This window comes from Rhinopithecus roxellana, chromosome 13, assembly GCF_007565055.1.
Source record: "Rhinopithecus roxellana isolate Shanxi Qingling chromosome 13, ASM756505v1, whole genome shotgun sequence".
Taxonomy (NCBI): Eukaryota; Metazoa; Chordata; class Mammalia; order Primates; family Cercopithecidae; genus Rhinopithecus; species Rhinopithecus roxellana.
Window position 1 is genome coordinate 105,177,863 of NC_044561.1, and position 16,558 is coordinate 105,194,420.

The 16,558-nt window shown below is 45.3% G+C and overlaps 1 protein-coding gene across 5 annotated transcripts in view; it reads left to right on the top strand.

The window, feature by feature from the left end:
* The first annotated feature begins 12,155 nt into the window (after positions 1–12,155).
* The window catches only part of EFCAB8 (EF-hand calcium binding domain 8), a 61,098-nt gene continuing 56,695 nt past the window's right edge, over positions 12,156–16,558 (top strand). For all 5 annotated transcript variants that reach the window (XR_004052816.1, XM_030915549.1, XM_030915551.1 and 2 more), the window contains exon 1: positions 12,156–13,089. Coding sequence is in view for 4 of the 5 variants with exons in the window: in XM_030915549.1 (XP_030771409.1) it covers positions 12,877–13,089 (213 nt within the window). In the remaining variant the exon portion in view is untranslated. The remainder of the gene's footprint in view (positions 13,090–16,558) is intronic.

The window sequence follows — 16,558 nt, forward strand, 5'->3', positions numbered from 1 at the left end:
TAAACACATGGGTTCTCTGGCTGGATTTGAATCATTGTTCATTCTGGTGATTCTCAAACTGATGGGCTTCAGAATCACACGGGGAACTTGTTTGACATAATGTATTTATAAAAGTTCATCACCTTAGATTCTTAGTTGGGAGGTTGAAAACCTGCATTTTAATTTGGGCCTTATCTATATGTCTGCAGTTTTAAATAATAATTCAGACTTGAGTCCTCTTGCAGGTCTCTCCTGCTTCGTGAGTGTTGAGCTGTTTGACTTCTCTGTTTTTACCTACAAGACAGAGATGATGATTTTGGCTGAAGTGCCTCCCTCACTGAGTACTTGCTGAGATTAGAAGGAGCTGATGGACAGAAGAAGAAAAAAAAAGAAAAACAACTACAAAGCTAGAAAGCTCTGTACAGACAAGAGGCATTATTTATGGCACAAGTTTTTTGGATCCGGTCTGAAATTCTGTTTATAGATTAGAAAAAGCTTAGGACAGGGCTTTTGTATTCTGAGAATTCGGAAGGGCATTCCTTGAGACAGGTTTTGGGTATTTTGAAAAATACGTAACATGTTCTTTTAGTATTTCCTTTTCAGCATGGTAGTATGGACAAGTAGAACTCCCTTCTGTCTTCAGGCGGTTACGTTTATCCTGTTTTTGTTTTCTTTTAAATGAAGATTCAGTGTCTCAGATTCATTGATTAAAAAACCCATATTTTCTTCAAGGTTTGCTCTCTAGAATGTGAAGGGTTTTGAAAAGGAAACATTTTTCTTTTAAGGATTGTTTCAGAAGATTGAGTATAAAGAACTCCTTTTGCGACGTTGACCATAGTTCATTGCAAAGTCCACAAATAAAAATCCAAGCTTTAGGCCTGATCAGCCTAATCAGATTAGCTTGCTAGCATGTGGGTGACCCAAATCTGACTGTTGACAACAGAGAACATTGCTTTGAAACGAGCTGAACCTCAGTCTGTGATCAGGGTTTTGAACTACCCGTCATTTTTCTGGTCTGGCACTGTTGTAATATGTCTTTTTTTTTTTTTTTTTTTTTTTTTTTGAAACGGAATCTTGCTCTGTCACCCAGGCTGGAGTGCAGTGGCATGATCTTGGCTCACTGCAACCTCCACCTCCTGGAATGAAGCAGTTCCCGTGCCTCAGCCTCCCAAGTAGCTGGGATTACAGGCCTGTGCCACCACGCCTGGCTAATTCTTGTATTTTCAGTAGAGGTGGGGTTTTGCCAAGCTAGTCTCGAACTCTTGGCCTCAAGTGATCCACCTGTCTTGGCCTCCCAGCACTTTGCTGGGATTACAGGTGTGAGCCACCACTCCTGGCTTGATATCATACTTTTGAATTCACACATTTAGTTTGTAAAATGTCAAAACCAGATGAATTCATATTTATTTCTGTATCTTCATGACGCTTGCTGCTTTTTTTCTCTTCATTTTCACATGCGAGGGTATAACAGAATGTTCAGTTTTCTCTAAAAGTCTGAAGGAATTCTGTACTTTTACACTGAACTTGACTTTAGTTAGAACCATTAACCTAGATGACTTCAGCCAAATTATGTATCTTTTTTTTGTTTGTTTTTTGAGACAGGGTCTCCTGTCACCCAGGCTGGAGTGCAGTGGCACAGTCATGGCTCATGGCAGCTTCAACTTCCTGGGCTCAAGCTATCCTCCTACCCCAGCCTCCCTAGTAGCTGAGACTGTAGTGCACACCACCATGCCTGATTGTCTAATTTTTTTGTATTTTTGTATATGTGTGTGTGTGTGTGTGTGTATATATATATATATTTTTTTTTTTTTTTGAGACATAGAGTTTCGTTCTTGTTGCCGAGGTTGGAGTACAGTGTCGCCATTTTGGTTCACTGCAACCTCCGCCTCCTGGGTTCAAGCGAGTCACCTGCCTCAGCCCCGAGAGTAGCTGGGATTACAGGCGCCCACCACCACGCCCAGCTAATTTTTGTATTTTTAGTAGAGACGGGGTTTTGCCATGTTAGCCAGGCTGGTCTGGAACTCCTGACCTCAGGTGATCCACCTGCCTCGGCCTCCCAAAGTGCTGGGATTACAGGCGTGAGCCACCGCGCCTGGCCAGTTTTTTTGTATTTTTTTGTAGAGATGGGGTTTGCTGTATTGCAGGCTGGTCTTGAACCCCTGGGCTCAAACAATTCATCCATCTCTGCCTCCCAAAATGCTGGGATTACAAGTGTGAGTCACTGGGCCTGGCTCAAATTGTTACATAGCTGTAACTTGTGAAGGTCTGTCTGTTTCCCCTTTGGCTTAATCTGATTTGGAAAGTAATGTTACCTTAGTCCCTGGAGTACAGAAGCTTTCTCTTTATTGAGGTTGTATCCGGCAGCTTCATTAATTTGGTTATCTAGGTGAGCAGGTCAAGCCTTAGAGTCAAATTTCTAGGCTCCTCAATCTAGAACCTTAAATCTTGAGAGGGGTGTGTGTGTGTGTGTGTGTGTGTGTGTGTGTGTGTGTGTGTGTGTATCAAAATTTAACTCTCGGAGTTTCCTTGTATTAGAGGCTCTCAGGTTCTGAAATGTGAAATGGAAATGGCCTTCATAGACATGTTTCTGAGTGTGAGGAGAGGCAGTTCTTTGTCCTGTGACCATCTGAAAGCAAACCAGGTTACCCACCAATGCCTAGAACTTTATAAGTGGCATCAAGAGATAATTTATAATTGTAAAATGACCTATCAGTAGTTTGGGGCTGGGTGTCGGGGCTCATGCCTGTAATCCCAGCACTTTGGGAGGCCAGTGCAGGAGGACTGCTTGAGCCCAGGAGTTTGAAACTAGCCTGAGCAACATAGCAAGAGACCCTGTCTGTGTTTAAAAGATAAAATATATATATATAAAGGCAGTTTGGAATTCTATTTGTCTTGCCTTATTTACTTTTTAAAAATTTCTACCTTAGGTTTTTCCTAGTTTACTTTGAGTGTCTTTTTGCAGTCTGAGGAGATTGTTGGTGAGGCTGGGTGTAGGTATGAGGCAGAGGAGGAAGAGTAATTTATTCCATCTACTGAGCCTTTCATTTACTTTCTGTTTTGGTGGTAGAGTGGGATGTGGGAAGCTTTTGTTGGGTGAGAGTCGGTCTATCAGGGTAAATCTTAAAAAGCTGGATTTGTGGCACTTACTAGTTACTATGTCTCCAGTGGAGACAGAGATTAGTTTTTAAGATTTAGCCTTAATGGATGATTCACAAATTGCAATGCAGAGTATTGAAGTGAAGTCCAAGGTCAAGCATACAAGTGGGTAGACTGAACATATGAAGGGGGTGTGGGGCTGGCACCCACCTCTGACCTTTACTGAAATAAATGAGGGAGACAGTGCTGTAAGTGGAATGCCATGGACCGGGAGTTAAGACCAGAGTCCTCTGCTAGATCCTGCATCTGAAGTCTGCAGAGCATGGCTTTTCATTGGCTCAGTGAGGAGTTGAGTCCTGGTTCAGAAAAAGTTACAGAGGTCTGTAAAAATCAGTAGGATACTGGAACAAGAAAGAGGGGGAGAGTGCCTCGTTCCCAGCAAATGTTGCCAGTGGAAGCTAATTTTCACCAGTGAAGGGCGATTTTGATAGAAAAGCACAGTGTCTCAACTACTTTTGGTTTTGACTCCGAAAGAGGAGGCTTTGGCCGGAGGAATAATACAAGTGGCCTACCACCTGTCTGGCTTTTTCCCCACAGGTTGCAAGCTGCAGAGAGGGCCTTGCTAATTCTAGTACCTCCATCCCCGAATTATCTAAATATGTTTTACCCAGGACCTGTCATGGTTTATCTCAGTGATGAGTTTTCCTTTCCTCTCACTTATTTATCATGTTCATATTCATATTTTTCATAATGGGGCCTGTTTATATATTTTGAAGTAGTTCTAGTGATTTTAAGATCCAGCAAAACTTCAAGGTCATCTGGATTTTGGCATTCTACTTAAATTTTCTAACCTGATACATTCTTTTTTCTGTTTTTTATTTTTGGGTGTTTTGTGTGTTTTTCTACAAAATGTGAGAGAGTTAAGCATGTATAATTATATATGACTGCTGTTTTCACTTTGAATTTTTTCTTTTTTTTTTTTTGAGATGGAGTCATGCTCTGTCGCCTGGGCTAGAGTGCAGTGGCCGGTTCTCAGCTCACTGCAAGCTCCGCCTCCCAGGTTTACGCCATTCTCCTGCCTCAGCCTCCGGAGTAGCTGGGACTACAGGCGCCCGCCACCTCTCCTGGCTAGGTTTTTTTGTATTTTTTAGTAGAGACAGGGTTTCACCGTGTTAGCCAGGATGGTCTCGATCTCCTGACCTCGTGATCCGCCCGTCTCGGCCTCCCAAAGTGCTGGGATTACAGGCTTGAGCCACCGCGCCCGGCCCTCACTTTGAAATTTTAAATCCTGCTTGGGAGAATGGAATAAGCTATTGTGTTTTTTGCCGGCAGCTATGGGATACCCCAATTTGTCCCTCCCTCCTCCTTAATTTTGAAGGCTGAGAGAGGAAGTAATAATTTTCTCTTTTTTTTTGGTGGGGATGGGGTTTCACTATGCTATCCAGGCTGGTCTCCAACTCCTGAGCTTTTAAGTGATCTGCCCTCCTCGGCCTCCCAAAGTGCTGGGATTACAGGCCTGAGCCACCGTTCCTGGTTTGAAGAAGAAGTAATTTTAAGATTCAGTGTTGAGTGAAATACATTTATTCTTTTTTTTTTTTTTGAGACGGAGTCTCGCTCTGTCGCCCAGGCTGGAGTGCAGTGGCCGGATCTCAGCTCACTGCAAGCTCCACCTCCCGGGTTCACGCCATTCTCCTGCCTCAGCCTCCCGAGTAGCTGGGACTACAGGTGCCCGCCAACGCGCCCGGCTAGTTTTTTGTATTTTTTAGTAGAGACGGGGTTTCACCGTGTTAGCCAGGATGGTCTCGATCTCCTGACCTCGTGATCTGCCCGTCTCGGCCTCCCAAAGTGCTGGGATTACAGGCTTGAGCCACCGCGCCCAGCCTACATTTATTCTTTAAAATTTCTAAGAGTCTTTAACTCTCTAACCTAATATTTAATATTTTCCCCAGTCATTAAGAAGTGCTTTTTGTTGTTGTTGTTTTCCAGGCAGGGTCTTGCTCTGTCATCCAGGCTGGAGTGCAGTGGCATGATCATGGCTCACTGCAACCTCGATTTCCCCGGCTCAAGTGGTTCTCCCACCTCAGCCTCCCAAGCAGCTGGAACTGCTCAGTTTTTTTTTTTTTTTTATTTTTGTAGAGACAAGGTCTGGCTATGTTCCCTAGGCTGGTCTCAAACTCCTGGACTCAAGCAGTCCTCCACCATTCCTGGCCAAGAAGTGCCTTTTTTTTTTTTTTTTTTTTTTTAAAGTAGGTGCTGAACACTTGAGAATCTGCCTTTTTCTGGAATCTTTTTTTTTTTTTCTTTTTGAGACGGAGCGTTGCTGTTTTTGCCCAGGCTGGAGTGCAGTGGTGCGATCTCGGCTTACTGCAACCTCCGTCTCCCAGGTTCAAGTGACTCTCCTGCCTCAGCCTCCTGAGTAACTGGGATTACAGGCGCATGCCACCACCATGCCCGGCTAATTTTTGTATTTTTAGTAGAAACGGGGTTTCACCGTGTTGGTCAGGCTGGTCTCAAACTCCTGACCTCGTGATCCACCTGCCTTGGCCTCCCAAAGTGCTGGGATTACAGGCGTGAACCACCGCGCCTGGCCTGAATCATGGTTTTTTGAAACCATTGGCATCTGAACCTGTAACTCTGTTGGGTAGTGTTGTGTGGTTTTAAATGTCATGTGAGCTGAGTTACTGACCTCAACCTACTACTGCCAGGTGAAGGTGTGATCCTGTGATACCAATCTTGAGGGTCCCTGCTAGTTTTAGCAGTCAGTGACTTCTCTCGTGTTTATTTTTGTTTGAAAAAGAAAAAGGCTCTCTTTTTGGCTATAGAGTTGCGTGTTGAAATTTTTGACAAATTACGTAGAGCTGAAGAAGGATACAAGTTTTGATATCTTAAAATCGTAGGGTTGAGGCTTGAAAGGACGGTATTGGCATTGCAGCTAAGTGGGAGTGTGAGGAAGCACCTTCTCTAGGGCAGGTGATTGCGTCTGTTAGTGTGGCTCTTGGCCCCCTGAGTTGCTCCCTTCCAGTCAGAATTTCCTTAGCATTAGCAAGTGATGCCTGAATTAATCTCAGGTAGGACTTCTAACTTTTTTCCAAAATTATTTTTGTGCAGAGGTTTATCTAGGAGATTTTTCTTCTAAATGTCCTCCTTCCCACTTGTTTTATTGTTACTGCTTTTTTCTCTTTTTAATTTTTTTTTTTTTTTTAATAGGGACATGGTCTCACTATGTTGCCCAGACTGATCTCAAACTCCTGGGCTCAAGTGATCATCCTGCCTCAGCCTCCCAAAGTGCTGGGATTATAGGCATTTGCACCTGGCCCTGTTACTGTTTTTCTTTTTTTTTTTTTTTTTTTTTTTTTTTGAGACGGAGTCTGGCTCTGTCGCCCAGGCTGGAGTGCGGTGGCCGGATCTCAGCTCACTGCAAGCTCCGCCTCCCATGTTCATGCCATTCTCCTGCCTCAGCCTCCCAAGTAGCTGGGACTACAGGCGCCCGCCTCGTCGCCCGGCTAGTTTTTTGTATTCTTTAGTAGAGACGGGGTTTCACCGTATTAGCCAGGGTGGTCTCGATCTCCTGACCTTGTGATCCGCCCGTCTCGGCCTCCCAAAGTGCTAGGATTACAGGCTTGAGCCACCGCGCCCGGCCTGTTACTGTTTTTCTAACCTGAGTTACTTAGGATCATATTTTCATTCTTTTTTAAAAAGGTGGGAGTTTTCTGAACTTTTAACTAAAAAGTAGAATGCATCTTAGTATTTTCCTTTTTTTACTCATATTTCTCACCAGGGAGGGAAAAACATATTTATTGTGACAGAGTTTAGCATATTTTAGGCCATATTAAAATACTGATAAATGTATTAATCAGTGAAGATTGGTTATAGTGAAAAATATATACCGTTTGATTAATGTGTGTTATTGGAAAAATGGCAGGAACTGCTGTAAGATTTGCTAACAATTGTATTGGAAAATGAATATACTAAGCTAAGAAACAATGGGAAACTCATATTTAGGGCCATCAGCCTTTTTTTTTTTAAAAAAAACCCTTCTTAATATCTAGTCTAATAAACCCTGATTTATAGGACCTTTGCACCTTTTTTTGACTTTTTAATTCATCCACTCTTAAAATTCTACACTCTTAACAAAATTCTTTGTCTCCATTATTGATGAAATGAGAACAGACTTTTGTTTTTGTATGTTGGTGTTCTCTGAGAGGTGAAGGCCCAGGGAGAATGTTTTGTTTGGTAGTCATTTAGCATTTGAAAACATCCACTTCCACATGAAATGTGACTTAGCTGGGTGTCTTTTAACATCTGGAATCCACATCCCTGGTTGACATCTCTGGAGACACTTACCTTTCACCAGCTTGTCTGCTGAATTGCGCCGTGGATCAAGATTGCAGTGGCTGCATCAAGTCTAGGCCTGCCCTGAAGTCTGGATTTGTAAGTCCCCCATTTCACACATAACGCTCTTGTCTCCTTATTTTCAAACAATTGGAGCTTACGCAGAGGGCAGAGGAGGCACTGTGCCTTTCACTGTCCTGGAGCCAGTTGGTCTTTTGGTTTTGGCGAACCCTGCTTTTTAAGAGGACTCCCTGGCATCTTCCAGTTTCCTGCTACTTGTTTTATGTATTATTTTGTATCTGTGTTTGTCCTGACTGTTTGTGCTGTAGCTCCTTTCACTGTCTCCTGTAAGTTCAACTTCTTCAATAAAAGAAATTGGATGAAAAATGGTTCTGTGATTACGGTTTGTTGGGATGGGTTCTGATGCTTCATTTATGTTCTTCATATGGAATTCTGTCTCATTTCCCTGGTTCTAAATGTGACCAGCAGACCCAGAGTTCCATCTCGACTTCATAAAGGAGCTGTCTTGGACTGGGAACAGCTGCCGATGTCTTTGTTGAGATGGGAGTTGGAAAGTGATAGCACTTTGCCAGCAAGATTAACCGGGGAGATCAAATTGAGTCAGGGTGAGTGAGGGTGTTGGGTGAAAGTTGCACTCCCAAAGATTGAATACCTCTGCTGAAGACCTCTGCCTGAGCTCCAAGGCTGGAGAGCAGCTCTTAACCTGTGTCCTGACCGGCTTTCAATGCGCGTATCCTTAAGTCATCTGCCTCTACAAATTCCTACAAACCACTCATTCCCCTTTAATCCCTAGCATGTTCCCCTAGTGGCTGCTCTGAATTCTCACCCCTGTTCCAGGTGGTAATCTCCCCACTTGCCTTGCTCTTCCCCTCTTCCATAAGCTCCGGACAGGTCAACTTCAGGGAACAGATTGAGGCAGATGGGTGTGACTTCTGACCTGACCTGTTCTCCAATTCTAAATATCAACTGAGTTTTATATCTCAGCCTTCCCTTCCTTCCCTTCCGAGTTGGAGGAATGGTACTTGTCTTGGCCTCTCGCCTCTTACTCCTGCCCTTTTCTTTTGGGTGGTCTCTTTTGCCAGCAACCAGCATTTTTTTTTCCACTTGGCATTTTACCTCTGTTCATGAACATACATAGAACCACTTTCTCCTGGTGAAAGACATTTCTCTTACAAAACGTTTAGTTTTGAAATAATTAAAAATATATAAATAGTTGTAAGACTACTACAAAGAACTTCCCTTTGTCTAGACTAACTGAACATTTTGCTGCATTTGTGTTATTATACATGTATTTGTTAAACCATTTGAGAATTACAGACATCATGCCCTTTTACTCCTACTTTTAAGTGTACATTTCCTGAGAACAAGGACATTCTCATAACCACAATACAGTTATCAAAAGCAGAAAACATTAATATAATGTAGAGTCCACGTTCAAATTTTACATAATTTCACCGAGAATAACAGTCCTTGCAGCATTTTTGTTTTTTCCCAATCTGGGATTCAATTCAGAATAGTGCATTGCCTTTAGTTGTTGGGTCTCTCTTTTGTTTTATTTTTTATTTTATTTTTTTGAGATGGAGTCTCGCTCTGTCGCACAGGCTGGAGCGCAGTGGCGCAATCTCGGCTCACTGCAAGCTGCGCCTCCTGGGTTCACGCCATTCTCCTGTCTCAGCCTCCCGAGTAGCTGGGACTACAGGCACCCACCACCACGCCTGGCTAATTTTTTGTATTTTTAGTAGATACAGGGTTTCACCTTGTTAGCCAGGATGGTCTCCATCTCCTGACCTCGTGATCCGCCCGCCTCAGCCTCCAAAGTGCTGGGATTACAGGCGTGAGCCACTGTGCCCAGCCAGTTGTTGGGTCTCTCGAGTCACCTTTCATCTCTAACAGTTCCTTGGCCTTTCTTTGGTTTACGTGGCATTTTATTTTGACCAGGTGTGGTGACTCACACCTGTAATCCCAGCACTTTGGGAAGCTAAGGCAGGCAGAAAGCACTTGAGGCCAGGGAGTTTGAGACCAGCCTGGCCAACATGGAGAAACTCTGTCTCTACTAAAAATACAAAAGTTAGCCGGGCGTGGTGACGGGCATCTATAATCCCAGCTACTGAGGAGGCTGAAGCATGAGAATCATCAGAACCTGGGAAGTGGAGGTTGCAGTGAGCCAAGATTGAGCTACTGCACTCTAGCCCATGTGACAGAGACTCAAAAAAAAAAAAAAAAAGTTATTTTGTAGAATATTCTGTAATTTGGGTTTGTCTGTTTCCTTATGATTAGATTCAGATGTAGTTTTTTTGGCAGTAATACTGCTGAAGCAATGTGCCCTCCATGTATCGGATCAGAGGATGTAATTTTGCCCCATTGCTGATGGTGGTAACTTTTTTTTTTTTCTTTTTTGAGATGGAGTCTTACTCTTTCGCATAGGCTGGAGCGTAATGGCACAGTCTTAACTCACTGCAACCTCCACCTCCTGGGTTCAAGCGATTCTTGTGCCTCAGTCTCCCAAGTAGCTGGGATTACAGACGTAAGCCATTGTGCCCAGCCTGTTTTTTCATTCTTCTATAAAAATTGGCATCATGCTATGCACCTTTTCTGCATCTTGTTTTTTTTTGTTGTTGTTGTTTTTTGAGATAAGGTCTCATTGTGTCACCCAGGCCCCAGAGTGCAGTGTTGTGATTACAGTCCACTGCAGCCTCGAACTCCTGGATGCAGGTAATCCTCCCACCTCACTGCCTTGAGTAGCTGGGACTACAGGTGAGTGCCACCGTACCCAGCTCATTTTTTGTATGTTTTGTACAGATAGGGTTTCACCATGTTGCCCAGGCTGGTCCCAAACTCCTGGACTCAAGTGATCGTTCTGCCTTGGCCTCCCAAAGTGTTGGCATTACAGATGTGAGCCACTGTGCCTGGCCTGCATCTTGCTTTTCTTATTAGTACTTCATGGAAATCTCTCTTAGCTGCTGGAGGTCAGATTCATCCTTCTGATGTTTGGGTGATGTCCTAGGTGCAGGTGCACTGATTCATTCATTTCTCTTAAATGGTTCACTTTTGGTTTTTGCTCCTATGAATGATGCTGCAGCAATCACTCTTCAACAGTGTCCTTTCACAAAGGAGTCATTTCAATTAGTACCCACCATCCTACCCACTCCAATGAAACACATTTTATTTTATTTTTTTGAGACGGAGTTGTGTTCTTGTTGCCCAGGCTGGAGCACAATGGTGTGATCTCAGCTCACCGCAACCTCCACCTCCCAGGTTCAAGCGGTTCTCCTGCCTCAGCCTCCTGAGTAGCTGGGATTACAGGCATCCACCACCACACCCAGCTAATTTTGTATTTTTAGTAGAGACAGGGTTTCTCCATGTTGGTCAGGCTGGTTCTTGAACTCTCAATCTCAGGTAATCTGCCCATCTCAGCCTCCCAAAGTGCTAGGATTACAGGTATGAGCCACTGCGCCCAGCCATTGAAACACATTTTAAAGATTGCCATGAGCCTGGTGTGGTGGCATGTGCCTGTTGTCCCAGCCACTTGGGAGGCTGAGGTGGGAGGATCAGCTGAGCCCAGGAGTGCAAAACCAGCTTGGGCAACATAGCAAGACCCTATCTCAAAAGATTGCCATGAACCCTTTTTTAATTAAAAATCAGAATTGCATGATTTCGGCTATAAACATCTTCCATAATCTCACCTGCCAGAGATGACTGCCATTAATTTTGGAGTATATGTTTCCAGGCGCTTTTTTTATGCATGTGCCAACATGTACATGCATATATTCTTAACAGAAATGGACTTAACATTTTACATACACTTCAGCTTTTTCACTGGTAACCTCTTAATTGCCTTTTTCAATGGCCATTTCTTTCCCTTATCACCTTAGCTCACTTTGTAGCATCCCATTCTCCTAGCTGTCTTGTGTGTTTCTCCCTCTTTCTGTAGCCACTCCTCAAGTTTCAGTCCCCAGATTTCCAGGTATTTGTTTTTATTATTTCTTTTCTTTTTTTGAGACAGGGTCTCACTCTGTCATCTAGGCTGGAGTGTAGTGGTACGATCTCAGCTCTCTGCAGCCTCAACCTCCTGGGCTCAAGCAGTTCTCCCACCTCAGCCTCCTGAGTAGCTGGGCATGTAGGTGTGTGCCACCACACCTGGCTAATTTTGGATTTTTTGTAGAAGTGGGGTCTCAGTGTTGCCCAGTCTGGTCTCAAACTCCTGGATGCAAGTGATCCTCCTGCCTTGGCCTGTGTGTTTATTCCTAACTGGACGGCCTAGTATCACATGCACTAAACCACTTCCCCTCCTTGCTCCTTTTTCTGGAAGTGGTTCTGGCATTTCTGTTAACTTGGTTCTTGGCTTCCAAATCTCCTTCCTTTAGGCTGTCCTCTCTCCTTTGGTCCTTAGGTGTGAGCTGTTGCCAAGACACTGCTAGATTAGAGCATTCTTGGGTACCGTTCAGTCTTCTCCCTCCAGCTTGTGCTGATGAATTTTATTTTTTATTTTTTTGAGACAGAGTCTTGTTCTTGTCGCCCATGCTGGAGTATAATGGCTCGATCTTGGCTCACTGCAACCTCTGCCTCCCAGGTTCAAGCAATCCTCCTGCCTCAGCCTCCCAAGTAGCTGGGATTACAGGAACCTGCCACCACACCTGGCTAATTTTTTGTATTTTTAGTAGATACAGGGTTTCACCATGTTAGGCTGGTCTCATTTGAACTCCTGACCTCAGGTGATCCTTCCGCCTTGGCCTCCCAAAGTGCTGGGATTACAGGTGTGAGTCACTGCACCTGGCTGCTGGTGAACTTTCATAGTTGCCCTTCATTTTGTTCAGACTGTCTGGCCAGGTATTGAAGATTCTACTTTCTGCTGCCAATTGTTTTTTTCTTCTCTCCCATGATTTCTCCCTCCCTTCTGCCCCCAGGGCCCTTCAGGTCAACACTTGGTCTGTCTCCTGTGCATGTCCTGGGCTTAACTATTTCTTGGCTGTCCCCCTGCCATCCTAGAGTGCCCTCTGGACTCTTGCCTGGTGGGACTTGCTGACAAGGTGGATTGGTGCTCCAAAGACCCTAACAAAACTCTATCATCTATCATATGGAGGCCTTGCTGACCCAATAGAAACGTTCCTTTTATATTCCCAGAGCAGAGCTCTGTTCTATTTGCTCTCCCGAAGTCCTGACTTGCAAGGGCACTGGAAGGCGGGTGGGGAGGGTATATGCAGCGGAAATGAGGGGCCCTCATTTTTCTAATCTGTTTATTGTACTTGTACTACCACATGGCCTCCTAAGATTCTTCTACTTCTGTAGAAAGTGTGATCCCCTTTAGAAAGCCTCTGGCATTAAGTCAGGAGTAAAGAAACTTGTGAAACCCTATGGCTTCTGCAGGACAACTCCTGTCTATCAGGGGAAGAAAGGCTCAGGTGCAAGCTTAGCAAAAGCTTTTTGCTGGAGAAATCTCTGGGAAAAGGGATGCTCATCAAATGCTTGCTGGGAGTGTCCATGGGCAAGGGGCAACCACCCTCTCCCTTGAGCTTGACTTCTTTTCCACCTTTTTGTGACCTGGCTAAGTCAACCTTCCATGTGGTCCTTACAGCGACTGGAGTTAAGTTGACTATGATTCCGTATTCTAGGTCAAGACTAATGTCTTCTGAAGACTTAGCAGAGATCCCTCAACTCCAAAAGGTAAGACAATTATCTGAACTAATAAAGGGTGGGGCATTCCAGAGTCACCCAAAACCTCACTGACCAGCATGGAAGTACAGTGGTTTCTGCATCGGGGAGGGGGTTGCATACTCAGATATTTACCGGGCAGGTAACTTAAGTGTACTTTTTTTTTTGTTTTTTGAGACAGAGTCTTACTCTGTCACCCAGGCTGGAGGGCAGTTGCACCATCTCGGCTCACTGCAACCTCCGCTTCCCGGGTTCAAGCAATTATCCTGCCTCAGCCTCCTGAGTAGCTAGGATTACAGGTGTGATTTTTGTATTTTTAGCAGAGACAGGGTTTCACCATGTTGGCCAGGCTGGTCTCGAACTCCTCACCTCATGATCTGCCCGCCTTGGCCTTCCAAAGTGCTGGGATTACAGGCATGAGCCACCACACCTGACCTAAGTGTACTTTTAAAGTGCTGCCTGAAACTGGGTATGGTGGCTAACACCTGTAATCCCAGTACTTTGTGGGTCGAAGGTAGGAGGATCGCTGAGCCCAGGAGTTTGAGACCTGCCTGGGCAACATAGTGAAACCCCATCTCTACAAAAAGTAAAAAAAAAATTAGTTGGGCGTGGTGGCACATGCCTGTCGTCCCAGCTACTCCAGAGGCTGAGGTGGGAGGATTGCTTGAGCCTGGGAGGTCAAGGCTGCAGTCAGCTATGATCTCGCCATTGCACTTATCCTGGGCAACAAAGTGAGACCCTGTCTCTAAAAAAACAAAACAAGCTACGTGAGTCAAATGCAACACACCCGAGCCCCCTGATGTACGGTCTGTACATGGACTCCACTTCTCTACTTAATTTTGTCCAGCAGGTTGTGATAATGGTGGGATGGGCTGTAAGAGTTTTTATCAAGCCAGGTATGTATTGTCTGTTATGTGCTTGGGGCTGGGGAATATAGAGATAATTAATACAAATTAGATTAAGATTAAGTTAAACATGCCCTTGTCTTTGAAGAGCTCACTATGAGACAAGGAGTAATAACAAGAGCTGTCATTTATTGTGTAATTACAGTTTACTAGGGCTTCACATGTATTCAGGTGTCATTTAGGTCTCAACCACAACCCTGCAAGGTAGGGACTGTGTCTCTCTGTTTTGCAGATGAGGAAACCTGTGGCTCAGAGAATGATGTGATATGCCTAAGTTAAAATAGCCTGTAAGTGGGGGAGCCAGACAGAATTCCAACCCAGAGCTCTGGGGCTCTGTAGCCGTGTGCTTCCCCTCGTGGCTTGCTGCCTACATGTATGGACAGACATGCACACTTACTGTGCCTTGAGGGGCAGATATGAACAAAGACCTGGGAATATGGAGGTGGCAGTGATGACTGTCATCTGAAAGTTATGGAAGAGCTCCTGGGGGGGAGGTTCCATTTGAGCGAGAGTCTGAAGAGTGGGTAGGGGTTCACCTCTGAGGGAGACGGGCTGGATTGTATATGGGAGACAATGTGAGTAAGCACAGAATGCTTGCTGGGCTTGGGGATGGTGGGAGCAGGTGGTGTGCCTGGAACATGGTGCATGCTTGAAACTAGAAAGATAGGTCAGAGCTGGTTAGGAAGTGTTTTGAATGCTACACTAAGGAGTTGGGGTGAAGAGTATCAGAGGCAGAGTAAAATCATTGATCAGATTTGCTGCCTAGAAGCCAGGTGTGGTGGCCCATGCCTGTAATCCCAGCACTTTGGGAGGCTGAGGCAGGAGGATCACCTGAGGTCAGGAGTTCAAGGCCAGCCTGGTCAACATGGCGAAACCCTGACTCTACTAAAAATACAAGAAATTAGCTGGGTGTGGTGGCTCATGCCTGTAGTCCCAGCTACTTGAAAGGCTGAGACAGGAGAATCACTTGAACCCAGGAGGCAGAGGTTGCAGTGAGCCGAGATCACGCCACACTCTAGCTGGGTGACAGAGTGAGACTCTGTTTAAAAAAAAAAAAAAAACTTGCTGCCTAGAAAGATGACTGGTGCCAGCATTGGGAGGTGGATGGGAAGAGAAGGCCGAACTCCAGTCTCAGTTAGTGGTGGTCATTGTACTTGTCCCAGCAAAAGACTAGAGTTCGAGGCGAGCAGGGGTGTGGGAGAGGAGGCTTATATGTAGGTGATGGATCCCAGGAATAATTAACTGGAGGGACAGTAGAATGCATAGGAGGAAGAGGGAAGAGCTGAAGGTGGTACTGAGATTTCTAATCTGGGACCTGGGAGGGTGGTGAGAGCTTTCACTTGCTCCTCTGTTGGGCTCCATGGAGGCAGGGACCCTCACTGTGTTCACAGTGTATCCACAGTGCTGTATCCACAGTGCCTGGCACTCAGTCAATGTGTGTAGACCCTTGGCAAATGAATGAAAGGTCACAGGAGGATGAGCACATTTGCTCTTTAGTTGGGGCTAAGGTGGGGAGAGTGAGCAGTTCAATCCCTTGTCTCTTGTCTTTTTGAACTAAAGTCTTCTCAACTTCCCAAGGCCCAAAGCAATGTGTCTCAGTGAGCAGCACTGCGGTCGTCTAATTGTCCTTGTTTGGAATCTTAGGGGAGGCAGCCTTTGATGGCCTGAGCTTTGGTGACCTGACACATTATGCTAAGTATCTGTATGAGTCTCACAGAGGGGTGATGAGAGGAAGCATCATGAGGCCTAGAGGGGTGGGGAAGGCTTTTGGGGGGATCTGAGAAGGAGGAGTAGAAGGGGGAAGTGAGGGAGAACCCCCAGTGGAGGTGTCTGAGCATTGGTGTGTTGGCAGCAAGGCCAGGGGTGGGGCAGGTGAGCTTATCTGACCCAGATGGGACATCTGGACTGGTCAGGACCAGGTCAAATTAGGGAAAATGGAGCTGGATTCCTTGGGATCTTTTTTTTTTTTTTTTTTTTTTTTGAGAAGGAGTCTTGCTCTGTTGCCCAGGCTGGAATGCAGTGGCACAATCTCAGCTCACTGCAACCTCCACCTCCTGGGTTCAAGTGATTCTCCTGCCTCAGCCTCCTGAGTAGCTGGGACTACAGGCACACGCCACCACACCTGGCTAATGTTTTTGTATTTTTAGTAGAGATGGGTTTCTACCATGTTGGTCAGGCTGGTCTCAAACTCCTGACCTCAAATGATCCGCCCTCCTCGGCTTCCCAAAGTGCTGGGATTACAGGCTTGAGCCACCGCGCCCAGCCCCCTGGGGTCATGAATTCTGACCACTGAAGATTTGAAATGATATAGTTACTGAACTGAGGTCCCTTATAAATGAACACCCCGTTATGAGTAAGGTAGGACTTGGCTGTATCCTCCTTGAGCCTCACCTGTGGCATCTGCAAAAGGGGAGCAATGGTTCCCTCTCCAAAGTCAGGAGAGTCCAGATTTTTCTTTATCTTCTTAGGTCTAAAAATGGTTAAGAATTATGTGTTTCGGCTGGGCGCGGTGGCTCAAGCCTGTAATCCCAGCACTTTGGGAGGCCGAGGCGAGTGGATCACGAGGTCAGGAGATC